Source organism: Bos javanicus, chromosome 6 (assembly GCF_032452875.1).
Source record: "Bos javanicus breed banteng chromosome 6, ARS-OSU_banteng_1.0, whole genome shotgun sequence".
NCBI lineage: Eukaryota > Metazoa > Chordata > Mammalia > Artiodactyla > Bovidae > Bos > Bos javanicus.
In genome coordinates, this window is record NC_083873.1 from 46668092 (window position 1) to 46682009 (window position 13918).

The 13918-nt window shown below is 36.8% G+C and overlaps 1 protein-coding gene across 3 annotated transcripts in view; it reads left to right on the forward strand.

Annotated features, from left to right (window-relative positions):
* The window catches only part of STIM2 (stromal interaction molecule 2), a 182436-nt gene that overhangs the window by 116838 nt on the left and 51680 nt on the right, over positions 1-13918 (forward strand). For all 3 annotated transcript variants that reach the window (XM_061419859.1, XM_061419858.1, XM_061419860.1), the window contains exon 3: positions 1349-1463. In XM_061419859.1, coding sequence (XP_061275843.1) covers positions 1349-1463 — 115 coding nt within the window. The remainder of the gene's footprint in view (positions 1-1348; positions 1464-13918) is intronic.

Below are 13918 nucleotides of genomic sequence, written 5' to 3' on the forward strand. Positions count from 1 at the left end.
CCATTGTAAAGGAGATCAGCCCTGGGATTTCTTTGGAAGGAATGATGCTAAAGCTGAAACTCCAGTACTTTGGCCACCTCATGCGAGAAGTTGACTCATTGGAAAAGACTCTGATGCTGGGAGGGATTGGGGGCAGGAGGAGAAGGGGACGCCAGAGGATGAGATGGCTGGATGGCATCACTGACTCGATGGATGTGAGTCTGAGTGAACTCCGGGAGTTTGTGATGGACAGGGAGGCCTGGCGTGCTATGATTCATGGGGTCCCAAAGAGTCAGACACGACTGAGCGACTGAACTGAACTGAACTTCAGTTTTGTAAAAAACTTTAGTTCTAAATGCTGTAATTGAATGTCTTTCAACTAGAAAAAATGAATTAAAATGTAGAAGAACAAAAATACGATCTAGTGATTGAGGCTGTTTAATGTCTTATGAAATATCCCTGTCACTAAGTATTTGGTCAGATTGTGGCAGCATATTATACTGTTGAGCATAACCAAACTGCTTGGGCTGGACTCTCAACTCTGGTGTTCTTTTTTCAACATTGGAAAATTACTTAACCTCTTTGGGTCTTGGTTTCTTCACCTATAAAATAGCGATACTTGATACTTTGCTTATAGAACCATCATAAAGTTAAATAGTTAAAAGACTCTCTGTGTGTATGTGTGTTTTGATATGACATCTTTATTCTATAACAGATGGCAGTATCTGATAAATGTGTGTGCTTAGTCGCTCAGTTGTGTCCAATTCTTTGTGACCGCATGGGCTGTAGCCCTCCAGTTTCTTCTCTCCATGGAATTCTCCAGGCAAGAATACTGGAGTGGGTTGCCATGTCCTCCTTCACAGGGGAGCTTCCCAACCCAGAGATCAAACCCAGGTCTTCCACCTTGCAGGTGGATTGTTTACCGTTTGAGCCACCAGGCAAGCCTAAGAATATTGGAGTGGGTAGCCTGTACCTTCTCCAGGGAATCTTCTGGACCTAGGAATCAAACCGGGGTTTCCTGCATTGCAGGCAGGTTCTTTACCAGCTGAGCTACCAGGGAAGCCCACCTGATAAATAATGAGCATTAAATACGTACTTTTAACTGCTGCTGTTGTTGTTACAATTAGAAGATATCTTATTAAATAAATTTGATAAGCATTTGAGAATAATATGAGTGTAAAATACCAAAAATATGCCAGTTGTTATGAGAAAATTACCAACCGCTGGACTTCAAATTTTACTTTTTTCTGTTTATAGAGAAATGCAGAAAACTATTCTATCAATGCTCAGGAGTTTTATTAATGTGTGAGATGATTTGCTTATATTTTTTGTTTTCATTTAAGTATACTTAATATTTTCTCTTTTACAGTTTATCAGAGAAGATATGAAATATAAAGATGCCACTAATAAACACAGCCATCTGCACAGAGAGGATAAGCACATAACTGTTGAGGATTTATGGAAACAGTGGAAAACATCAGAAGGTAAGGCTGTTTTAGTGATCTGGAGCTCTGAGCTGCTTTTCTGCACTGCTCACCCATTTTTAACATACGATTTACAAAAAAAATCCAAATAGTATTTCTGTAAGGATGTTTATATTTTAATAAATAATTGTTCCAGTTTTGGTTTTGAAATATGATTTTCATTTTTCTTAGGATTTAAGGGTCAGCCTGTTTTCAGATAATTTGATACCTTATACTAGAATAAAAAGATAATATTTGTCTGAGAGCTTAAAATTTTAGTGTGTTGTTTCATCTATTAAATGGCATTATTATAAAAGGTTTGTCAAATAAACATATGGATCACAAAGTTTTCCTTTTACTTACGGAGGACAGTTCGTAAAGTTTTTAGAAGGCACAGAACTTTTAACCTTTTTCTTAAGGAAACTGTTCATGAAGTCATCTAATAGTTGCTTGGTAACGTGTAATTTATATTTTATTCCTTTCTCTACACTTAAGTCCTCAAACTGTCTTATGGATAGTAATTGTTTAGGGCAGAAAAGATGTGTGACATAAAATTTCAACTAGATCTCGAGTATTGGAAAGCTACTTAAAAAAAAAGTCTTCCAAGTTTTTGGTTTTTTTTTGGTAACAGAGTTCAATAAAACGTCTTTTTCCTAATGTTTCTATTCACTTATCAAATCACAATTATATTGTAGTTTATATTTTTCTCTTCAAGTTTGAATAGTGAAATGAAATTAAAAAGAAGCTAGGACAGAGTGCCAAGTAGGAATATGAAGAAATTATGAAGCTTACTAGACTGACAGTGGTAGCATTTGGAAATCAGAAAATACAAGAAACTATTTCCATCAGTGCTTCATATTTTTATTCATGCTTAAGATTTGCTAACATTTTTGTTTTCATTTTTTAAAAATAATTCTGATGAAATACTCTGGGAAGAAGAAAATGAAAGAAGGGAAAAAATACTGTTGACCTCAATGAAAGATACATAGATTAAAAAAAAACCGGTTTGTCTCCATTCCCCTTCCCCATACCATTTTAAAGTAATACAAACTTGAGTAGGAATAGGAATGAAAGTGAAAGGGTTAGTTGCTGAGTTGTGTCTTACTCTCTGCAACCCCATGGACTGTAGCCCACCAGGCTCCTCTGTCCATGGAATTCTCCAGGCAAGAATATTGGAGTGGGTTGCCATTCCCTTCTCCAGGGGATCTTCTTGACCCAAGGTTGAACCCAGGTCTTCTGCATTGCAGGAGGATTTTTTTTTTTTTTTTTTTTTTACTATCTGAGCCACCAGGAAGGAATAAATGAGTATAAATTTCATGGGCAAAAGTGCTAGAATGGTCAAACTCAGTAAGATTTAATCAATTTATATGAGATACCTCAGTAGTACATAGATATTAGTAAATATTAGTAAATGGACTTGGTGATCCATTATGGAGTTGATTTCTACTAATATCTTTTAGATTTGGAGTTTGTGGTAAGTTGACTGGAGCCCACTTAACTATGTTTGAAGGAAGGAAAAAAAAGACTTCACCACTTCTCACCACCTGTTGTGCTCTCACCATGGTTCAGCCCCCATCTCTTTCCTACATATCACGGTAATTTTCTGATAATGGTGGAGGGTCCTTAAGCATCTCCCTGTGGATGCTTGTGTTCTGTGGTAGTCTGTGCTTCACTTGTAGAGTAATCTATTTACCATATAAATCAGATTTGCTCAATATCCTGTAATGACTCAGTCAGTTCATTTCAGTTGGTCAGTCGCGCGACCCCACGGACCGCAGCACAACAGGCTTCCCTGTCCATCACCAACTCCTGGAGCCTACTCAAACTCATGTCCATCACATTGGTGAAGCCATCCAACCGTTTCATCCTCTGTCATCCCCTTCTCCTCCCGCCTTCAGTCTTTCCCTGCATCAGGTTCTTTTCCAGTGAGTCAGTTCTTTGCATCAGGTGGCCAAAGTATCGGAGTTTCAGCTTCCACATCAGTCCTTCGAATGAATATTCAGAACTCATTTCCTTTAGGATGGACTGGTTGGATCTCCTTGCACTCCAAGGGACTCTCAGGAGTCTTCTCCAACACCACAGTTCAAAAGCATCAGTTCTTTGGCACTCAGCTTTCTTTATAGTTCAACTCTCATACATGACTACTGGAAAAACCATAGCCTTGACTAGACGGATCTTTGTTGGTAAAGTAATGTCTCTGCTTTTTAATATGCTGTCTAGGTTGGTTATACCTTTTCTTGCAAGGAACAAGCATCTTTTAATTTTATGGCTGCAGTCACCATCTCCAGTGATTTTGGAGCCCCCAAAAATAACATCTCTCACTGTTTCCACTGTTTCCCCATCTATTTGCCAGGAAGTGATGGGACCAGATGCCATGATCTTCGTTTTCTGAATGTTGAGCTTTAAGCCAACTTTTTCACTCTCCTCTTTCACTTTCATCAAGAGGCTCTTTAGCTCCTCTTCACTTTCTGCCATAAGGGTGGTGTCATCTGCATATTTGAGGTTATTGATATTTCTCCCGGCAATCTTGATTCCAGCTTGTGTTTCATCCAGCCTGGCATTTCACGTGATGTACTCTTCAGATAAGTTAAATAAGCAGGGTGACAATACACAGCCTTGACGTACTCCTTTTCCTATTTGGAACCAGTCTGTTGTTCCATGTCCAGTTCTAACTGTTGCTTCTTGACCTGCATACAGATTTCTCAGGAGGCAGGTCAGATGGTCTGGTATTCCCATCTCTTTCAGAATTTTCCACAGTTTGTTGTGATCCACACAGTCAGACTTTGGCATAGTCAATAAAGCAGAAGTAGATGTTTTTCTGGAACTCTCTTGCTTTTTTGATGATCTAACAGATGTTGGCAATTTGATCTCTGGTTCCTCTGCCTTTTCTAAATCCACCTTGAACATCTGGATGTTCATGGTTTACATACTGTTGAAGTCTGACTTGGAGAGTTTTGAGCATTACTTTGCTAGTGTATGAGATGAGTGCAAATGTGTGGTAGTTTGAACATTCTTTGGCATTGTCTTTCTTTGGGATTGGTATGACAACTGACCTTTTCCAGTCCTGTGGCCACTGCTGAGTTTTCCAGATTTGCTGGCATATTGAGTGCAGCACTTTCACAGCATCATCTTTCAGGATTTGGAATAGCTCAACTGGAATTCCATCACCTCCACTAGCTTTGTTTGTAGTGATGCTTCCTAAGGCCCACTTGACCTCACATTCCAGGATGTCTGGCTCTAGGTGAGTGATCACACCATTGTGGTTATCTGGGTCATGAAGATCTTTTTTGTATAGTTTTTCTGTGTATTCTTGTCAACTTTTCTTAATATCTTCTGCTTCTGTTAGGTCCATACCATTTCTGTCCTTTATTGTGCTCATGTTTGCATGAAATGTTCCCTTGGTATCTCTAGTTTTCTTGAAGAGATCTCTAATCTTTCCCATTCTATTGTTTTCCTCTATTACTTTGCATTGATCACTGAGGAAGCCTTTCTTATCTCTCCTTGCTATTCTTTGAAACTCTGAATTCAGTTGGGTATATTTTTCCTTTTCTCCTTTGCCTTTAGCTTCTCTTATTTTCATAGCTATTTGTAAGGCTTCGTCAGACAACTGTTTTGCCTTTTTGCATTTTTTTTCTTGGGGATGGTCTTGATAACTGCTCCCTGTACAGTGTCATGAGCCTCCATCCATAGTTCTTCAGGCATTCTGTCATATCTAATCCCTTGAATCTGTTTCTCACTTCCACTGTATAAGGGATTTGATTTAGGTCATACCTGAATGGTTTTGGTTTTCCCTACTTTCTTCAATTTAAGTCTGAATTTGGCAATAAGGAGTTCATGATCTGAGCCAGAGTCCACTCTTGGTCTTGTTTTTCCTGACTGTATAGAGCTTCTCCATCTTTGGCTATAAAAGCTAAAGTCTTTAGGAAGACCTCTAAAGGTCAGTGATCTGCCCTATCCTAGACCCTCTTTTCCATTTTCTGTCCTGTCCATCTCACTCTTACTGGGCTCTGTCCTAGATGGACTTCTTGCTGCAGGACTGCAGATGTCCTCCTGATAACCTCTTTTATTGGGCTATTCTCTCCCTAATGTCTGTCCTGACCACTCTATTTAAAACAGCAAATTGCAAACCACAACCCCCATTGTCTCTTGTACCCTTGTTGATCCCTCTTCTGTAGCTTCAGACTTTCTCCACCACCCCATCATGTATCAGCTTCCAAAGTATAATTGATTAATTTGTTTTGCTTGTCCTTTTCCTTCTCTCCCCTGCCCCCAAAAAAGTTAGCCGCAGAGAAAAGGGGTATCTTGGTCTATTTTTGTTTATTATTGTGTCCCAGATTTGATGGGTTCTGTCCCTAAACCCTATTTTGATTTCTCACTGTAGTGAGGGATCTTTTGTGAGAAATGAGAAATGTCTGTTTGGTTTTAGTTGGAAGATCTTTTTAAGTTTTGAATAGCCTCTTAAATCTCTTTTTCCCTAGGCTTTCAACTTGATTTCCATGCCCTGAGATTTTATCATCATGGTGGTGCGAAGATTTTCCCCTTAACTCTTCAAAGAGTTGGCCTAAATTATCTACTCCATGCTTCTTTTTCTCTGAACTCCAGTCTCTCACATAACAACCTCTTAGGGGTTAGGGTTTGGGAGGAAGAGTCTTAGGTTCCTACTGCAAGAACTGCATGGGAGGGAAGAGAGAGGAGCTACATGAAAGAAACGTTTATTAGAAGTTCTGTAGTGACCGAATTGATTTTCTCAGTGTCATTTCTCTCAGTTGATTTGACCATGTGTGACTCTTTCCAGTTATTAAAGTGCTCATGTGAAAAGGCAGGGCATTGTTCTTAAGTCAGTGATTTTAATCATAACCTGACAGGCCCCTGGTTTCCTGGAGGCATCTCGGGGGACAGGGCATGCTAAATGTGTAGGGTTCTGCTTTTATCTGGTATATTTTGTTCCTCTTAAAGATTTCTTTTTGGAAACAAAAAGTAATTCTTCTGAAAAGATTTGAAAACTGCTGATAAAGTGACTAGAATGCAATAATATGTAACTTAAGTTTGTTTACTTGAATATGAATACAGATACATACACACACACATGGACATACACACAAATATCCAGTCATACCTGTGCCCATCCTGTGTCTCCAGTGCCTAGAACAGTGCCTTATTTACCTTAATATTCAGTAAAGATCTGATGAATGAATGAGTGTATAATGTCTGATGAGCGCTGGGTACTCAGTAATTCAGTTCATACTTTGAGTACAGGCATTTCTGTTGTAATGAAATATATGCATTCCTGGAAAACTTATGCTATTCAATTATTATGCTTAATAATTGGAATTTATGGAAGAAAACTGGGGTTGGAGCCAACTACTCAAAACCTATGCAGCTTTGTAATCAGAGCACTAACAGTACTAATAAAAATACTAGCACAGGTGAAAAAAAAGAAGTGTTGAATTTCAAACCAGTAAATACTGTGCTTGCGGTAGAACTTTACCTTTAATAATACATAGAGATAACTTAATAAAAGAAGTGTTAGATAGGGCTGAACTTGCTAAATAATGACGATAAGGGCAATGTATGCAAAGATGAAAACTAAACAGCAGGCATATCTCAGAGGCTGTGGCCAGGCTGAGCTAAGAGGAAGAAGGAATGGCAAGCAGACATCATTTTCATAGCTTTGTTGTTCTGTCTTTATACTTTGTATCCAGTTCCTGTTACTTGGTGGTGTAAAATGATAACATGTGAGGAAAAGTCACCTGTGAGATGATATGACTTTTATGTTAACACGATTTCTTTTTATCAGTTGCAGGTAAGCTAATTCATGCTACAGAGGCAGTGTAGCCTAATAGGTTATATCTATTTTGTGTTAAGCAGCCAGTGGATCCTGGGTATTAAAGATAAGTTAAATGCATTCTGTGCTATTAATATGAGAAGTAAGTAGCTGAGTGGAAAAACCAAAGTAAAGAAATAATTACAACATATGGTGATAGTGTATAATAATGGAAGTAAGTGTAAGATATGAGGTAGCTCATTGGAAGGACTAATGAACTCTCTGATAGAATTATACCCAGAAGGGGGTGTTTGTAATCAGCTGTGAGGATTGACCGGGAGTTCTGGAGGGGAATAAGGAAAGTAAAAGTTGCTCACTCGTGTCTGACTCTTCGTGACCCCATGGACTATACAGTCCACGGAATTCTCCAGGCCAGAATACTGGAGTGGGTAGCCTTTCCCTTCTCCAGGGGATTTTCCCAACCCAGGGATCGAATCCAGTTCTCCTGCATTGCAGGTGGATTCTTTACCAGCTGAGCCATAAGGGAAGCCCAAGAACTGGAGTGAGTAGCCTGTCCCTTCTCTAGCAGATCTTCCTGACCCAGGAATTGAACTGGGGTCTCCTGCATTGCAGGTGGATTCTTTACCAGCTGAGCTATCAGGGAAGCTCTAGGCAATAAGGAGGTAGACCATATATTGGAGCTCCCTTATAGCTCCTCTTTCAATTACCTGAAAATTTGCTGGAAGTGGAGGTAGCCTGCTTTAGGTGGTGTGTGGGTTTTCAAGCTGTATAAATATACATCACAGCCCTTCTGTTTATAAACATTAAGACATCTGGCACATTTTAAAATGCACTTGAAAATGGATCTCTTGTGTCATATAAATGAGTAATGTAGTAAAAGTGCCTGGCATACTTCCTGGCAACACCTGATAGGCACTTAATAAGTGTTGACTTACTTACATTTGTAATAATGCTGAATGAACAAAAATGTTCAGCCCTATTTAAAGTTTTGTAAGGTTTTTTGCTTCAGTCTCATAATATTCATCAGTAAAATGAACAGATATATTAGGCTAAAGACTCACCATTTTAGTGTACAAATCTCTGGGTGGTGAAATGTAACTAAGATCTTTATGGAATGTTGTCAAATGGGGGAAAAGGTAGAATTGTGTTCCTCAGAAATTGATACTGATCTCATATAGAAAAATTTCAGTGTGACCTGAATGTACTGGTGTGTGTGTATGTGTAGAGAATCCTTGGTTAGCTTGCAAATGGCAAAAGTCCATATAAATAAAAGTCACTTAAAAAACTAATATTAGATTTCAGACAGATTTTGATAAACTGGATCAGTTGTTAAAACTAATGAATGCAGCAGTTAGATAGCAGCCAGATACCTAATGAAGGAAAATATATATAGAAAATTATTGATTATGTATGAGATCTAGGGACTCATGTTAGATATAAAACTGATTAAGTAATATACTGTTTTTAAAAATAACTCATTGGGTTAAATAGTTATTTTAACATGTGACAACCATGAGGTAATCTTTCCATCCTGTTCATGTTCAGTATGGGTCTTATCTTACATAAGGTCATTGTATAATTTTGGTCTTTACACATTGAATAGACATTTGGAAATTTTGCTGAAGGTTTATTGTTGTTTTTTTGACTAGGAATTTAAAGAATCTGAAATTGCTGGAGAGAATGAAAGATGTAAGCCTTTAATAATGTATGTTTTAAAGTGTGTCCAAAATCTAGCTAGAGAGAAATGAGCAAGAGCATTTTCCTTCTGTTTAGGAAAGCAAAAATGTCAGTGTTACATGAAGAAAATATAAAGGAAAAGAATTCCTGATGATGGGTGTTAAATTTCTAAAAGTAAGGAGGATTTTAAATCTTTCTTTATGTAGATCCTTGATATTCCTAAGGATATTTTTCTGGGTGTAAAAGTACAAATGGATCTCTAAATGTCAATAAAATTACTTTTTCATGTGTATGCTGTTGGTTGCAGTGAGACTGGAATGAAATAAAATGTAAAACAATCAATGCATATTGTTTGACATTATCAGTGGAGTAACTCAAAATGTAGACCTTGTGGATAATAAGGTAGCCAGTTATCTTTGTGGCATCCATCAACACAATATTGTATATTTACAGTATGCAAAGCAGTCACTGTGGCAGGATACAAGTATAAGATAAGGCCTTTTTCTTCCAGAAGTTTACAATATTGTTACATGTGCACAGATGAAATGTTAAACAACAATACATGAAGATTTGATTAAATAGTAGGTAAGTGGTTCTATTGTGGGACTTTAAAAGAATGGATAGATTTATTATGAGGAAGTCTTCATTAGAGGATGACTCTTCAGCAAGATTTTGAAAGATAAAATTTTCCTAGAATTGAGAAAAAGAGGGATATATGTACAGGTTAGCATATTAAATGAGTACTTGTAATTCCCATTAGTCCTAAATCCCTCAAATAAGCATAGTTTTCAAGTCAGAAATGTAATTTTTTAGTGTATGAGATAGAGTAAATCACTGTTTAATATTTGTCTTTTGCTATTAACATGTAGTGTTTAACCTTTCTGTATCTTGGTTTTGTCATCTGTTAGATAGGGGTAAGGCTGTCTACTACAGAATGTTGAAGATGAAATGAATTCGTGAATGTAAAGTGCTTAGAATAGTGCCTGCCACCTCGCAAGTGCTCAGAGACTAAGATAAGTGTGAGCACAACACATACAGAGGACACTGGAGATTAACGTTTCTGAGTTGGGGGCCGTATCGCTTACTAAATGATACTGATTACCTGGAGCACTTATTGAGGATGTTTGATGTGTGCCTGATCTCAGTAGCAAAGGAGGATATTATTGTAGAAATTATGAGTTGGCAGTGTTTACAGTCTTTTAACCTTTTTAACATCATTGCACTAATTAGGAGCTATTACAGCTTCTTGTTTTAGAAAGTCATATAATATAGAAGAGATATAGGACAATGAATTCACTATAGTCAAGAAACCCTGCTTTGAGTTTAATGTAATGTGGATTTGAGTAGGAGGAATAATGATACACAGATACTGAAGATACACAGGTTCTGAAGAAATACAGATGAAGAATATGTTTTCTGTTCTCCACTTGCCTACAGTCTGCTATTGGGGGAAGTTCTGTTGACAAGTAATTAAAGGATGTGCTACTGTCTACGATCTGTAATCATGATAGGCAGTAGGCACTGTGAGTTAATAGAGAAAGAAGTATGCTGGTCTGCCTGCAGAAGTCAGGTAAGGCCTGAGGAGTTAGTTGCATATAAAGGGACATTTATCTTTTATCTTTTGTCACTCTTTCAGTGGTAGGCACTCTGCTGGATTAATAGCTTTCAGGGTATTTGTAATTAATATATCATTTTAAAAACATAAGACTCTTAATATGCTTCAAATGCTTATCTGTTTTATTAATCCAGCTGTTTAACACTTCAAGTTTTATATCATACTTTTAGTTCTAGGAGAAGTTGTTAACTATCTATAGAGGTACTGGGTTTTCATAGCCCACAGAAAGTGGTTTATACAAAGGAAGCCCTGTTCTTGAGGTAGAGTCTAGTTTCAGAATGACAAATGTCATTATTTGCACCACTAACAAAAGTCTTTTATAGTCAAAGTTTCTTTTATGTAGAGGGTAGGTAAGACAAGCATATTGTTCATTTATTCTGTCAACCAGCATTCAAGTGTGTTAACATGGGCTTTTTCTATAAGAATAGAATAAATATTACTTGATCAGTATGTAAATTACTTGATCATTTTGCAAAAACAGTTTTGTATTCATCAGAATTGATTTTTATACTTTATATAAAGTGTGGTTTTATTCTTTTACAATCAGATAGCTTTCTTTGTATTGGGTCCTTCTCCAAATGAGTTCAGAGCACTCACAATAAATTGCTAATGTTTCTTAATCTTATCCTGTGTAAGTATTTTGGTCTGTGTTCTCTGAATTTCAGATCTCTTTCAGGGATAACTATTTTAATTATTTTAGTTGTCTTCTATTTCTCTTTTTCTTTTCTTGTTGGGACTCTCTCTTTTACTTCAGGATACTTGACTTCTGTAGATTTAGTCATTGCATATGCTGATTTGCTAGGATGAATTATGACTTTTTAACGTATAGCAGATACTTGACTTTGAGACAGCTCTGTGTTCCTTTATAGTTCTTTCTTGGTTTTGTTCTGAAATAGAGACCACCTGTCAATATGAGATGCAGAGACCCACTGCTTATTACATTTCTCTCAACACTGGGCTCTAGAAAACTTGATCGTTTCTATTCTGTGTGAACACGTGCATTAGATGTATTGTGAGCTTCATTTTTTCCTCAAATAAAGAACTTTTATATAGTCATCATGCAGCGAAGCTTTTCTTATCATTTAAAGAGGTACTATTCTAAAATTGTTTGTGAATTTGCCTTATTATGGTTTTTTATATACCTGAATTATTCTACATTTCTCCTCTGCTATGTTCACAGACTCAAGGGATACCTCACGTTTGGAGTACAGTAACAGAACCTTCTGCAGAAGGTAAACATAAGGGCTGTCCACTTTTCACTGTGATGGACTATCTAGAAAACAGGCTTTCTTGAACATCTTACTGTTCTTTCTTTCCTTACCCCACCAATTGGGAACCAGTTCCGTATGGATGTGTATTAAATTTTGCTTTACTAATCTTTTGGGAAGGGGGTGGGTAGGAGGGACTCTGGTTCAAGTTCTGGTTGTTAAAATTACATGATTATGGAAGACTCACTATGTCAAATTCTGCTTTAGGTGGAACAGATGTTTTGTTCCTGCTCTTTTGGATACAGAACTTGTTCGTTGGTAATAGTATTTTCTTCTTCAAAGGTGGCTAGTTTTACAAACTCTTTTTTCAAGCAAGTCTTATGTTTACTTGGGTCTCTTTTTCAATTCTAGTGAAAATTAGCAACTTAGAAGCAACTGTAATAGAAATAATGCAAATTATAAATACAAAGAAAATAAAGATTTCAAAGATACTAGATAACAATTTCAATTTGAATATGAACATGACTTATTTCTAAAAATTCTAAACATTTCTGTAATTCTGGAACATATGTATATACATATATTACATATATAAATATGTTTCAGAGGGAATGTATGATAAAACACAGGATAAATCACATAGCACTTATGTCTTATGCTTAAAAATCTTTACACTATGAATGGCTATACTACTGAAATGGAGTACTAAGTACAAATAATGTTAATTGTCTAACTTTCTCATCTGGTTAGGGTGCTCTTCAATAAGAGGGCGTTAATACACATTCTTCTAACATTTGGCTAGTCTGTTTCTCTTTCTCTTTGTATCGGTATTAATTCTTCCAGGAAGTTGAAAATGATGGATCATTTAGAAACTTTTGATTAAAATTGCTTAAAATCAGCTGCATTCTTAAGTTATTAAACTAGAAGGTCATTACATTTCTATGTATCTTCACAGAAGATAATGTACAAAAAGGATTGAAGATTCACATTTGAAATTAAAATATTTCATGGTTGAGAAAAAGTCTAGATCAGTCTGACAAAATGAAACAGCAAATGTCAGTTGCATTGAAGGAAATTTAATTTTTACTTCCATTATCAATTTTCTTACCATGTAATCAGCTAAAAAAAAACTATCAAACAGGTATATATCACTAGTAACTTACGGCTGCTTAAGGGCTATGTTTCAGAACAGAATTAATGATGTAGAGTTGTGATTCACTCATATAAAGGTCTCATCGTTAGAGTCATATGAATTAAGAGTTCACCGAGAGAAGGAAAAGGAAAGAGAATAGCTCCTTGGGAATACTGCTAATAAGACAAATGCGTAGCTAATGAGATAAATATGGCCATCAAGACATGGGGGATGAATCAGGAAGGTACAGTTTCTTGAAAGTCTGTAGAGGAGAGTTTTCAGAAAGTGACAGATGGTTGTATAGTTGAGGGCATGGTCCACCTGCGCCCCCAAAGGACATGCTGAGAGCCCTCATGAAGAATCCTTTTTTAGTTCTGAGGAGGTGATTTGTGCTTATTTTGTGAACCCTTTCAGTGATTTCATTTCCTTCTTTGTCTACTTTTTGTAACTGTTAAGGGTCCTCATGTATATTTTGTGTATCCTTTTAGTTTCATTTTATTTTTCTAGTTCACTGATGTCCTTCATGTTTTATGTCTTTGCATTATATGAATCTTTGTAAGTAATTTCTTCTCTCTCTCTGGGGGATAGAGAGAGGAAATGAAAAGTGGCCAGTAGTACTAAATAGAGAAATGTGATGTATTGGAAAAAAGCCATTAAATGTGGCGAGAAGACAATCATTAATCTACAGATAGCAATTTAAACATTGGTATGGGGAATTGACTCACATTTGCACACAAAATAAATCTTAAAGAAGGTGTGAGTAGAGCAGCCCGAATGGTTATCAACAGATAAATAGATAAACAAAATGTGGTATACGGTGAAATACTATTCAGCCTTAAAAAGTATGGAAATTCTGACAAATGTTGCAACATGGGTGAACCTTGAAGACATTATACTAAGTGAAATAACTCAGTCACAGAAAAGCAAATACAGTATGATTCTGCTTACATGAGGTACCTAGAGTAGTCAAAATCAAAGAGTAGTATAGTAGTTGCTGGGGGCTAGCGGGAGGCGGAGAAGGCAATGGCACCCCACTCCAGTACTCTTGCCTGGAAAATC